This window comes from Marmota flaviventris, chromosome 17, assembly GCF_047511675.1.
Source record: "Marmota flaviventris isolate mMarFla1 chromosome 17, mMarFla1.hap1, whole genome shotgun sequence".
In the NCBI taxonomy this organism is placed as follows: domain Eukaryota; kingdom Metazoa; phylum Chordata; class Mammalia; order Rodentia; family Sciuridae; genus Marmota; species Marmota flaviventris.
Genome location: NC_092514.1, coordinates 12,987,021 through 12,999,887, shown reverse-complemented (window position 1 = coordinate 12,999,887; position 12,867 = coordinate 12,987,021). Strand labels below are relative to the sequence as shown.

Genomic DNA, 12,867 nt, shown 5'->3' with positions numbered 1-12,867 from the left:
TTGCCTCTTGCTTCAGATTTCAAATATGCTTTGTGAATGTTAATTGTGGATGTTCCCCTTCCTCTGGAGAGACAAGAGAATGAATTTCAAGTTCTCATCCCTGCCTTATAGGATGTCCTTTTCTATAACAGCTGTCACCACCCTCCCTCACCCATCTTAAGAGGAAGATAACAGGACCAGTGGAAGGTACCCAGAGTGCCATCTAACCAGCCTGCAGACTCCTCCAAGGCAGCTCTTTACATAACTTTAAGGCAAAGTAAAGCCACATGGTCCCAATACCATTTACTAGAGATTGACAAAGCTCTGCAATGTAGCACTTGGCATCCTTGGAACTGGGGAGGGGGAGATGGATAAGACCCTGCCTTCAGAGGTCAGTGTGATGGGGGAGGCAGATTGGCAGGCAGGCATGAGGCATTCCAGCTCAGGGCTATAACAGGACAACCTCAGTATTCTGGGTGCTCTGGTACCTGTACCAACGAGCTGTTGAGGCAGTGAATATCACCCTGCTGTGCTGTGACAGATACAGAGCAGGCAGGATGATGAGATAAGCCAGTGAGAACCCAGCCAGAGATTGTACTCTCCCAGAGGAAACTACCAAGGCTCTGCCTCTCACTGCCCAGCTGGAGAGAGCACAAGGAGGGCATGATGTGGAACAGTGGTCCTTAATCTTGGCAGCATGTCATAATCACTCAGGAAACTTTCTAAAAATATTGATACCTACCCCCTCCTATGCCAGTTAAATCCAAACCTCTGGGTCATGTGTGTCCCAGAAGCTCCTCGGGCAGGTCTCTTGTACAGCCAGGGCTGAAAACCACTGACTTGGGGGAAGGAATGTTAACTCAGTCCTTCCTCGGACACCAGCAGATTGTGCATTACCAAGTGCTAGACACTGGAGCACACAGGAGGGAGGCGAGTCTGACTTAGTCCCCCCGCTAATGGAGCTCACAGCTGGTGGGGCCCTCATTCTGGTTCTGATCCTGAGCTCCTAGGCTGATCCCCATTTCTTCTCTGAGTCTTAGGTTTCCTGTCAGATGAGGCAACAGGCCTGAATTTTCTCTGATTCCCACTTCCTTGTTTCTTCCAACCCAAAAGTCTGTTAGCCTATGTATATTCTTTCTTTTTTTGGTGATTTTTTTAAATTAAAAATATACATAACGTACAGCTTTTTCGTTTTCACCATTTTTAAGCACACAGTGCTATGGTGCTGAGTACATTCACATCCTTGTGCAGCCATTACCACCATTCATTTTCAGAACACTCTCATCTTCCCAAAATGAAACTGTCCCCCTTAAACACTGACTCCCCACTTTCCCCTTCCCTCAGCCCCTGACAAGCATTGATCTGTTTTCTGTCTCTGTGACTGTGACCACTCCGGATACCACACAGGCATGGAATCAGAGAGTATTTGGCCTTTTGTGGCTGGCTTATTTATTCTACTCAGCTCTCAGCATAATGTCCTCAAAGTTCTTGTTTTGTTCTGTTGGTGCTGGCATGGAACCCAGGTGTATGGCTAAATTGCTGAGGGTCTCACTCAGTTGCCCAAGCTGGCCTCGAATTTGTGATCCTCCTGCCTCAGCCTCCCAAATCACTGAGATTACAGGTACCTACAATACCACGCCCAGCAGCTCAGCTATGTTTTAGTATGTGTTAGAAGTTCATCCTTTTTAAGGCTGAATAATAGTCTATTGTATGAATAGACTATGTTTTTTAAAATCCATTTACCTGTGAATGGACAGCTGGATGGTTTCTACTTTCTGGCCATTATGAATAACGCTGCTATGAACATGGGTATACAAGTATCCCTGCTTTCCATTCTTTTGAGTATACACTCAAAAGACCTAATGGATCTTATGGTAAGTTTGTGTCTAATGTTTCGAGGACCCCACATACTGTTTTCCATAGTGACCACCCTCTTTTACATTCTTGTCAACAGTACAGGGAGGTTCCAGTTTCTCCACATCTTCACCAACACTTATTGCTTTTTTATAGTAGCCATCTTAATGAGTGTAAGATGATTTGCATTTTGATTTGCATTTCCTGAATGCTTAGTGATGTTGCAATATCTTTTAATTATATGTGACCCATTTGTATATCTTCTTTGGAGAAATGTCTATGTATAGTCTTTCTTTTTTTGGTGTTTTTTTTTTTAAATTGAAAAATATACATAACGTACAACTTTGGGGTTCTTTCCCCCATTTTATTTCAAAATTTTTTTTTTTAGTTGTTGATGGAACTTTATTTCACTTATCTGTTTTTTTTTTTTGTTGTTGTTTGTTTGTTTTTAATATGTGGTGCTGAGAATCAAGCCCAGTGCCTCACACATGCTAGGCAAGCACTCTACCACTGAGCCACAACCCCAGCCCTCTTTCCCCCATTTTTTAATTGGGTGGGTTTTGGTTTTTAAGTTGTAGGATTTCTTTGTATATTCAGAATATTTGCCTTTTATCATATATATGATTTGCAAAGATTTTTCTCCCATTCCATAGGTTGCTTTTTTACTCTGTTGATAGTGTACTTTAATTCACAGAAGTTTTTGTTGATTGGTTGATTGGTTGGTTTCTGGGGATCGAACCCAGAGATGCTGAACTATATCCCGGTACTTTTTATTTTTTATTTTGAGACAGAATCTCACTAAGTTTCCAAGGCTGACCTCAGCCTTCTGACTAGCTGAGCTTACGGGTGTGCACCATCACACCTGGCGGAAGTTTTAAATTTTGATGCAGTTCAATTTTTCTTTTTTTTTCTTTTGCCTTTAACATTATATCCCTTAAATCATTGTTAAATCTAATGTCACAATGACTTTTATAGTTTTCACTCTTATGTTTACATCTTTAATTCATTTGGAGTTAAGTATAAGATAAGGGTCCAACCTCATTCTATTGTGTGTGGAGAGCCAATTTTTTTCAGCATCATTTGTTGAAAGGATTGTCCTTTCTCCATTGAATGGTCAGAAGGTTGTTTTGTGGATGAAATAAAACAATATACGTTTTATGAAATAAAACATGTAACATACTGTGTGTGTTCGCTTTCTGTCACTGTGACAAATACCTGAGAAAAACAACTTATAAGGAAGAAAGATTTCCTTTGGCGCCTAGTTTCAGAGGTTTTAGTCCACGTTGGTTGACTGTGTAGATGAGAAGCACATGGTAGAGCAAAGAAAGGAAAGGCTGGGGTCCCCGTATCTCCTTAAGGGCACACCCACAGCGACCCAACTTTCATCCACTAGGCCTCACTTTCCAAAGGTTCCACCGTCTCCCAGTAATACCACAGACTGGCAGCCACGCTTTTAACATATGGGCTTTTGGGGGACATCTGAGATCCAAACCATGATAACAAACCTAATAAGCAGCCTACCAAATGATGCTCCCTTCTTCCACCTTCTTTTCTGAAATGTGTTTTTTTTTTTATTTTATTTTTTAGTTTTAGGTGGACTCAATATCTTTATTTTCACATTTATATTGTGCTGAGGATCGAACCCAGTGCCTCACACATGCTAAGCGAGTACTCTACCACTGAGCCACAACCTTAGCCCCTAAAATGTGGTTTTCAACTACAGCAGTTGATCTTTAGTCATTGTGATAACAAGTACCTATAGAGGACTGACTGACTGTCATGTTGTATTTCACATATATTAACCCATTTAATGTTCTAACAATTCTGTGGGGGTAGGTACTGTAGTTTTGGCATGTAGAGGTTAAGTAATTTGCCCAGGGTTACATAACTAGTAAATGATGGGGCCTATATTCAAACCCAGATGGTTTGGCTGCTGAACCTGTAGGTGCATATACTTGACATGCTCGTGTGTTGGGTGATTTGTGATGGCTCAGGCTGGAGCTTTCTGGTCTGGAATTTAGAGAATGAAGGGCCTTGTCATGACCCTGGCCCCCAGCCCATTTATGATGCTTTGAATCAGAAGTGGAAATTAAATTATGAGTGTTCTTTCATGAAAGCAGCACCCTCAGATTGGATCCATCGGCTCAGCCTATCTGCTTGGGCAGAGAATGTGTGGTTCTGTTCTCATCTCTCATTTCCTTCCTGGGTCTCCTTATTCCAGGAGAAATGTAAAATAGTGTTCTCTATGATTTCACAGAAAAGGCAACTGATGGCTCCCTGCAGAGTGAGGACTGGACATTGAACATGGAGATCTGTGACATCATCAATGAGACGGAAGAAGGGTATGTGTCCCTGCCAACCGCCCCCACCCCCAAAGCCTCCCTCCACTCTCTGGGGTCACTCAGAGCTGGTCAGGGCTCAAGGATGGTGGGTTCGACTTCCAGTTTTGTTTTAGTCTGTTCACTGATAAGCCATTGATTGTTTTTTTTTTTTTTCTCCCATTTGTTTCTGTCCCTTCTCCCCCAACCTGGTAATCACCTGCTTTGAATCATAAGTGGAAATTAAACTGCTTGGTTACCCAGTCCCTAGTGGCTGTTCGTCTCTATTACCAAATCTTTACCTTTCCTGCCCTCCTCTCAGCCTCTGCAATCCCTTGGCAAATGTGGGGCTATCTCTGCCCTGGTTTGTTGGTCAAGAGACCCAGGAGTCACAGAAGGCGATCCAGAGTGTGGTCAGACAAGGCAGGGAATGAGCAAGGGGCACTCATGGCACAGAGCAACTGAGTGTTTCTGGCATGGGTGACTTAACCCATGACTTGCCCCTCTTGTGCTCCTGCACTCCTGGATCTGTTTGTTCTTACTGTTCCTTGTGTTATCTCCTTCTACTTTAAAGTCCACTCTATTTGTACTTCTTCCAAACTACTCTGTGTTTATCCCAGTTCCACAATATAAGCCCTTTATTTACAGTCACTATGCCTTCTTCTATTCCCAGGTGATTCTTGAGGATTTTTCCATGCTCTTCTCCACTATAAGATGGCTAAGTCCCTTCCCAAGCAGCAGAAAAAACCCACAAGTTGGGCTGATGGTAGGGTGCCCATATGCTTCCTGACCCTTACTTGAGGGCTTCTGACTGCTGGGTCCTGACTGTGCAAGAAAAAGTTGGGACCCAGGCAAACCTGTGAATCTTGGTAGTTAACTTACTATCCCTCCATATATGAAATGGCCAATTACTTAGCTTCAGAAGGTTGGACCTGCTTTCATTCAGCAGATATATGTGACATGACTACCTTGTGCCAGGTCCTGTTCTAAGTAGAAGCAGCATAGCAGTAAACAAGTCAAACTCCTTCCCTGCCCTCGAGGAGCTGCTAGTCTAGAGTGGGAAGGTGGGCTGTGAAGAAGATAATTAAAACACAGATGGGGACAGGAGGGAGCAAGGATAGAGAAGGCTGGGAATTAGAAATTTTAAATAGTAATCAAGGAAATCTCACCAAGAAGGTGACCTTGAACAAAGTCTTGAAGGAGATGAGGGAGTGAGGATTATACCAAGGAAGAACTATCCAGGCAGAGGGAACAGCAAGTCCAAAAATCCTAGGCAGAGTGTATCTGGTGTGTTTGAAGAATAGTAAGTGGCTCTATAGTAAAGGCCCAAAATCATGTCAAGGATGTGAAGGGCATCCAGAAGTGCAGGGCTGCATAGGCACCAAGGTAGCTTCAGCTTTTGGTGAGAGGGAACTCACAGGGATGTTTGATCAGGAAGAGGCATGTTCAGATTTCCATATTAAAGAGATTGCCCTGTCCACTGTGTTCAGAATGGCCTGGCTGGAGGCAGGCCAAGGCTAGAAGCAGACAAACCAGGTAGGTTCTTACAGTCATCCTGGTGTGGGTGAGCTTGAGGAGGGTAGTAATAGGGGAGAGAGTACGGAGTTATTAGATTCTGTATAGATTTAGAAGATAGGGCCAATGGAATTTGCTGGTGTGAGATGTGAGAAAGAGTCAAAAATAACTCCCAAGGTTGGAGCCTGCAGAGGCACAGGATGGAACTGCCATGTTCTGAGATGGAACAGACTTGAGGGGTCTGCTACCAGCTCAGCTCCCAGGAGAGATGCTACAGGGTGACTGCACAGGTGACTCTGGAGTTGGGGGCAGTGGCCTGCACTGGCCCTTCTCTAATACCGTAATCACTAGAAACAGCCTGGCTGCCTTCCTTCAGACTTTCAAAGCTCTTCTTTTTCTGGTGAATTGCACAAATACCTATGTAGCTTGAGGGCAGGGGCAGGAACTCTGGGTTCCTTTATTCCTTGCATCCCTTTCAGTTGCCACTTATTTATTCATCTATCCAGATATCCAGCTGTGTTTAGCCCCTACAGGTGGAGGGTTAGTCCTCCAAGATGCCAAAGGGGATGTGCCAGCCCGTCTTTGAGGGCTTACCTAGGAGCACTGTTGGGACTGTGGCCAAGGCCTGTGCCCAATGCCATGGGTCTGAAAGAGAGGCAGGTGCAGAGGTGTCCTGGAGGAGGCTTTAGTCTGGGGCTTAAGATTGACAGGATGAAAAAAGTGTGCTCTGTAGCTCAGGGTGGCATACAAAGGGTCAGTGAGTTGAAAGATACACTTATGGTCTTGGATGCACGAGGCAAAGAAGGAACATCTGGAATCAGGCTGGAAAGGAGGTCCAGGTCAGGTGTGTCCTTTTCTCTTCTGCTCTGTTCTTCTGGGCATCTGCTTTCACCCTTTTCCCTCCCATCTAGACCCTGCCTCAGATCTTGGCAAGCCACCTGTTGCCAACAAGTCTCAGGGACTTCTCAGGCTCTTAGGGTGAAAACCCTCAGCCACGCCTCTCTGCAGCTCCACTCCAGGCCCTTCAGCCCCACTGATCTTTCAGCTCCTTGAATTCTCTGCATTCCTATCCCCAGTTTAAAATTCTCCACAATATGAACATCATTCAAATATGTCCACAACTCTCCTTTCTCAGTGAATTGCACAAATAGTATGTGGCTTGAAGGCAGGAGCAGAAACCTTTCCAAAGGGGCTGAGCTGGTGCTTGCTAACTCAAGCTGAAGCTCACAGAAGGTCCGGACACCCATTCCCTCTGGTGGCCCAGGCTCCTGCTGGTGCATGTTTGAGTGAGAGAGGATTTTTCATTTTACCTCAATTATGAGATTGTTGTCTGAAGTCCCTTCCCAAGTGGGAGGAAAAAAAACCACGAGTTGGGCTGATGGGAGGTGCCCACCCATTCTCTCTTGGTCCTCTCTGGAGAGCTTCTGACTACTGTTCCTTGTTTTCCCCAGCTGGCCATTTTCTCTAAATGGTTCCCAACACTCACAGGATCTGAGCTCAAACCTTGCTTCACTGGCACTGGCCCCCTTCCCTCCAATTTGGACAAGTCCTCTGTTAGGTGATTCCATAGTACCTGATATTATACTTACGTTCATCCCAGTTTAAACTTATGCATCAGTGTGAGATCAGTGTCTGTCTTGTGCCACAACCCCTGCTAGTCTGTAGGCTCCACGAGGGCAGGAATTCCATCTCTTTTATCACTAGGTTAGCCCTAATCCTAAAAACAGCATCACATGATCTGCTCTCAGTAAATATTTGTTGAGGAATAAAGGGAATAAATGAATAAAGTCCCTCAGGCGCTCACAGTCTTATGAGGGATGCAGGCATGTAAACATAATCATAACACAGCATGACAAGGGCAGAGAGAGAGAGAGAAAGAAGCTCAATATGGCTGTGGAGACAGACTAATGCAGTAGCCACCAGCCAGCCTGGAGGCTGTCAACAGCAAAGCCTTCTTGGAGGAGGAGGTAACGCTCAAGTGGAGTCTTCTAGGGTACCAGGGCACCTTCTAGGAGAGGCAGGTGGATGACGGGGTAGGCCGTGGGAGGCGGGGAGTGGAATCCCCAGGCTGCAGAGCAGTGTGTGCAGCAGACATAGGAAGCATAATGTGGTGGATGGATTAACAGTGTGAAGCCTGAAGCCATCTGCCTGGACTGGAAACCTAGGTCACTGTTCACTTGTTGTATGATCTCGGGAGACGTTACATCTCCCTGTGTCTCAGTCAGTCTTGCTGTTTATAGGCTGGGGTTACTAACAGTACCTTATCTCATAGGGTTGTTATAAGGATTAAAGGAATAAATATACATGAAAGATCTGTCTACATGACTAGGTCCACATTCCTATGTTAGTCAGCTTTTCATTACTGTGACAAAATACCTGAGATGATTGACTTTAAAAAAAAAAAAAGAGAGAAATGCCTTAGTTTAGCTCATAGTTTTAAAATTTTGAGAGGTTTTAGTTCATGGTTTGTTGGCTATTTGCTTTGGGGCCTGTGATGAGGCAGTACATATGGCAAGAATGCGTGTAGCAGAGGAAGCTGCTCCCTTCATGGTGGCTGGGAGGCAAAGAGGAATAGGAAGTGCCCGAGATGCACTTCAAGGGCACCTTCAATGACCTAATTTCCCCCCACCAGACCCTACCTTCTAAAGGTTCCACCTCCTCCCAATAGCACCACAAGCTAGGGTCCAGGATTTCACCATATGGGCCTTGGGGGCCATAGAAGATCCAAACTACAGCATCATGCTATGTAGATGGATTTGCTCCTTATCCTTTAAGGATTTCCACTGCCCAAAACCATCATCATCACTTTCATTTGTGGTAGGAGTTATCTGGCCAGTGTTTGGGAATGATCTGCGTGGCTTTGCTGTCTGACCCTGTCTGCTCTTCTCTTTGCTGTCTGACCCTGTGTGAGTGTATGTGTGCCTGAGCCTTTGTCTGTCTGCCATTTTCTGAGCAGTTGCCCTGTGCCACCCCCCATGTCCAGCCCTAGATTGCATCATTTCATGCAGCACCCAATAGTCCTATAAAATAGGGACAGCCAGTTTTAATGGTGAGGAGGCTGAGGCCACAGTGGTTTAGTCTTTTGCCAAAAGCTTCACAGCATAGTAAGATGGGAACCTGCAGGATGCAAACCTGGGCTCACCTGGGTCCAGTCACTGAAGCTGTGCCTGAACTTCCTGTATTTTTTGCAGAGCATTTTTTTTTTAAACTGGAGACCATGGCTTAACTTCCCCCCACCAGACCCTACCTTCTAAAGGTTCCACCTCCTCCCAATAGCACCACAAGCTAGGGTCCAGGACTTCACCATTGGGCCTTGGGGGACATACAAGATCCAGACTACAGCATCATGCTATGTAGATGGACTTGCTCCTTATCCTTTAAGGTCCTGGCAGGTGCATATTGGTGAACTGCCCCACCGGCCTCTCTCTGGTCTATCCTCAATTTCCAAGGCTGAGGTCACCTTTGACCTGAGGAACTCTGATGCCTGAGGCCTTGTATGACAATCCAGTGTTCATTAACCATGAGTGCCTGACTGAGACCCTGTTTACCAGGCTTTGCCCGAGACCTACCTAATTAGGACACACATGTGTATTTGGGAATTGCTCCCCAGGCAATACTGGTCTGAAACTCTGATAAGGATCTGCTGACCTGGGTCATTTTCATGACATCTCTTCCCCAGTTCACTGAGTCTTTGTCTGTACTGTAGCCTCTACGCTGGAGGGACACAGAAGGAGCAGAGCGAGTTCATGGCTGAGCGTGTGTGTGTGTGTGTGTGTGTGTGTATGGGTGTGTTTTTTCAGGGTGATCGAGGAGGGGCAATGGGAAATGAGAATGCTTCTCAGAAGAGCAGGGCTTCTCAGAAGAGCAGGTCTGGAACTGAAGCCCCAATGGTCTACAGGCCCTGGGGACCAGTGATGAGCTTGCTGTATGACTGGAAAGCATGGCTCTCAGGAGTCCAGCGTGGGAGGGGGCTGCAGAGGTGGGATCATGGGGACCTAGGGGACTACCATGACAGGCCTGGCCTTTCCAGTGAGTGCTCCTGAGGTTTGATGCCTCTTATACTTGCCTGATCTCTCCTGCCTGCTCCATCAGGGCCCTTGACTCAGCTTATCTTGCCTTCTCTGGTTTTCTTTCTTTCTTTTTTTTAATATATATATTTTATTTTTTAGTTGTTCTTTATTTTATTTTTATGTGGTGCTGAGGATCAAACCCAGGGCCTCACATGTGCGAGGCGAGCACTCTACCGCTGAGCCACAACCCCAGCCCTGGTTTTCTGATTCTAGCTGTCTAATCTGCAGCAGCTCCTTGAGACTTTGCAGTTCCTCTGACCTGACTGTGATGCTCCTCTCTGAAGCTTCTCCCCTGGGGACAGAGATAAATACTTGCTCTTGTGTTCACCCAATCACTCTCAGGCAGCACTTCCCACAGCCTGGGGATGAATTTTCAGTTTAAACCTAACTGGGAGCCTGCTGTCTGTCTTGATTGCCCCACTGCCTGAGAGCTGGTTCTGCCAGCACAAGTGCTTGCTGCCCTTGGAGGGAAAGCTGTGTCCATTTTTTCTGCTCCATGTAAGTTCAGGAGGCGAGGAAAGAGACTGCACTGAGAGGGATGGCAGCTGCAGGTCTTGTGGGTCTGGGTTGACCATGGATTGGCAGAGCCCTTGAGAGAGGAAATCAGTCTGTGCACCTGGCCAATAACTGCTGACTTTCACTAGCTCAGCCCATCAGAGCATAGAACTACTGCTCAAGTCCCGTATTTGCAGAAATCAGCATCCCCGTTTGGAAACTGCAGCCATACAGCAAACATACTTGGCCAGGGCCCATTCCCATCCCATCAGGTCTTTGACTCAGGAGCCAAGAATTCCCATAGGGCAGCTATGTTTCAAGTTGGGAATGGGAAATGGAGGTTCAGGGGATTTAAATTTTTTCCAGAAGCCTTGCTGCTTACTGTGTCTTTCCCTGTGAATTAGGCCAATTGGCAAAGCTTCCACCCTCCCCTCCCCTGACTTCCTTACACACACTTGAAAGGACATCTCCATTTGGTAAATAGAGTACAAATATGTTAGAACTGTAGAAGTAGGAGGACCCAGACTCTCAAACACTCATCCTAGGAGAGAGGAAGATGCAGTGACACATCTTTTAGTGGGAGTCAGGAGCCCGCTTGTGATAGCAAAGGGCTGGCCTGCAGCTGGGTGGGGCTCCCCAGAGCACAGGGTGATGGGGCTCCAGGAGGCAGGGGCTCTGTGCCTGGGGCAGCTCTTAGAACCACAACTTTCTTGAATCCTGGATTAGAATAAATTAAATAATATCCAGGCGCAGTGGTGCATGCCTGTAACCCAGCGGTTCAGAAGGCTGTGGCAGGAGAGCTGAAAGCGAGGTGCTAAGCAACTCAGTGAAACCTTATCTCTAAATAAAATACAAAATAGGGCTGGGGATGTGGCTCAGTGGTCGAGTGCCCCTGAGTTCAATCCCTGGTACCAAAAAAAAAAAAAAAAAAGAAAAGAAAAGAAGAAGAAAAAGAAAGAAATAATAAGTTAAATAACATGTTAAAGCCAAACTTTCCTTGTGTGCTTGGAGGACTCCTCAGGATCCCAACCCTCAGTTATAACAGTAATTTAAGAAAGAAATCAAAAAGCTATCAATTTAGGAACAAAGAATATGGCCCATTTGTAAACTGGGACTGCCTGTGATTCTGTAGAATTCCTCATGGGAATCCACATCATATCTATAACCTGAAATCCCAGAAACCCTTGGGCTTTGAGGAGACTCACTGAGTTTTCTATGGCAGAAGGAGTTCCATCATGGAGCTAGAAGGAATGGAAGCTTCAGCAAAGATCTAGCCATATCTCTCTTGTGGTCTGGAAAAACTCTTTTCAGTGCCCCCATCCACCAGTGGGTTAGTTACTATTTTGAGGAAACAACATGTATTTTGTGATACAAAATTGAAAATGTGTGCAAAAAGTGACTCCAATGAAAAATCCCCCGCTACCTCCACTACCCATTTCCCCTTCTTGGGGGCAACCACTGTTACCAGGTTCTTATCATGCCCTGCAGAGACGCTCTTCTTGACCTGGACATGTACTGCATATATCTTTGCTGTACTTTTATAACAAATACCATCATACCTTATGTACTGTTCCACAAAAAACTTTGTGCACGTCTTTTTAAAAAAAAATTTTTAGATGTAGTTGGATACAATACTTTTATTTTATTTATCTATTTTTATGTGGTGCTAAGGATCGAACCCAGCACCTCGCATGTGCTAGGCGAGCACTCTACCTCTGAGCCACAACCCCAGCCCCTGTGCACATGTCTTCAAGTTTGGTCCATAATAGTGTATAAGGAGTTTCTTTATTCTTTTTCCCAGCTGCCTAGTATTCCATTGTGTGGATGAGCCATGATGTAATTGAACTCATTTCCTATTGGTGGTCATTTGGTTTGCTTCCAGTCATGTATATTTACAAACATGGTGTGGTGAATAACCTTGTATATATGCTAGTTGATGCATGTGGAAGTGAATCTGTGGGATAGTACCCCAGAATGGGACTTGGGAGGATCTTACTATGCTTGTTCTTTTCTCCAGGCCAAAGGATGCCATCCGGGCCCTGAAGAAGCGGCTCAGTGGGAACCGGAACTACAGGGAAGTGATGCTGGCGCTGACAGTGAGTACTGCTCTCTAGCCTTGTCTGCTCCACAGGGCGGGCCTTCCCTCTGTCCACTTGGCACAGTCTCAGGCATGGGGTCTGTGCCACTGAAGTTCAGCAGAGCCTTCCGGTAGCACCCTTGGCTTTTCCTGCCCTACTCTGACATGGGAGTGAGCTTCCGTCTGGTAAATGTAAACCATCAGAAGATAAGGCGTGGACAGGTACAAAAGTCCAGAGCAGAGAAGCCAGAGGCTGGGGTTGATCCCCTTCCTGCCACCAGCCTGCTCTGAGACTGTAGGTGACAGTTTTCTCTTTATAAAATGTTCACATGTGCTCTGGCATTCCTGTAGTCCAGCTACTCAGGAAGCTGAAGCAGGAGGATAGGATTGAAAGTTCAAGGCCAGACTGGGCAACTTAGGGAGACCGTTCTCAAAGTAAGTGTTTTAGTCCTCTTTTTCGCTGCTATGACTAAATGATCCAACCAGCACAAATTATAGAGGAGGAAGAGTTTATTTGAGGGCTCACAGTGTCAGAGGTCTTAATCCATAGAAAGCTGGT

The 12,867-nt window shown here is 45.7% G+C and overlaps 1 protein-coding gene across 13 annotated transcripts in view; it reads left to right on the top strand.

Annotated features, from left to right (window-relative positions):
• Positions 1-12,867, top strand: part of Tom1l2 (target of myb1 like 2 membrane trafficking protein) — a 117,696-nt gene that overhangs the window by 58,125 nt on the left and 46,704 nt on the right. For all 13 annotated transcript variants that reach the window (XM_071603582.1, XM_027921428.2, XM_027921427.2 and 10 more), the window contains exons 2-3: positions 4,091-4,175; positions 12,249-12,327. In XM_071603582.1, the coding sequence (XP_071459683.1) occupies positions 4,091-4,175; positions 12,249-12,327 (164 nt within the window). The remainder of the gene's footprint in view (positions 1-4,090; positions 4,176-12,248; positions 12,328-12,867) is intronic.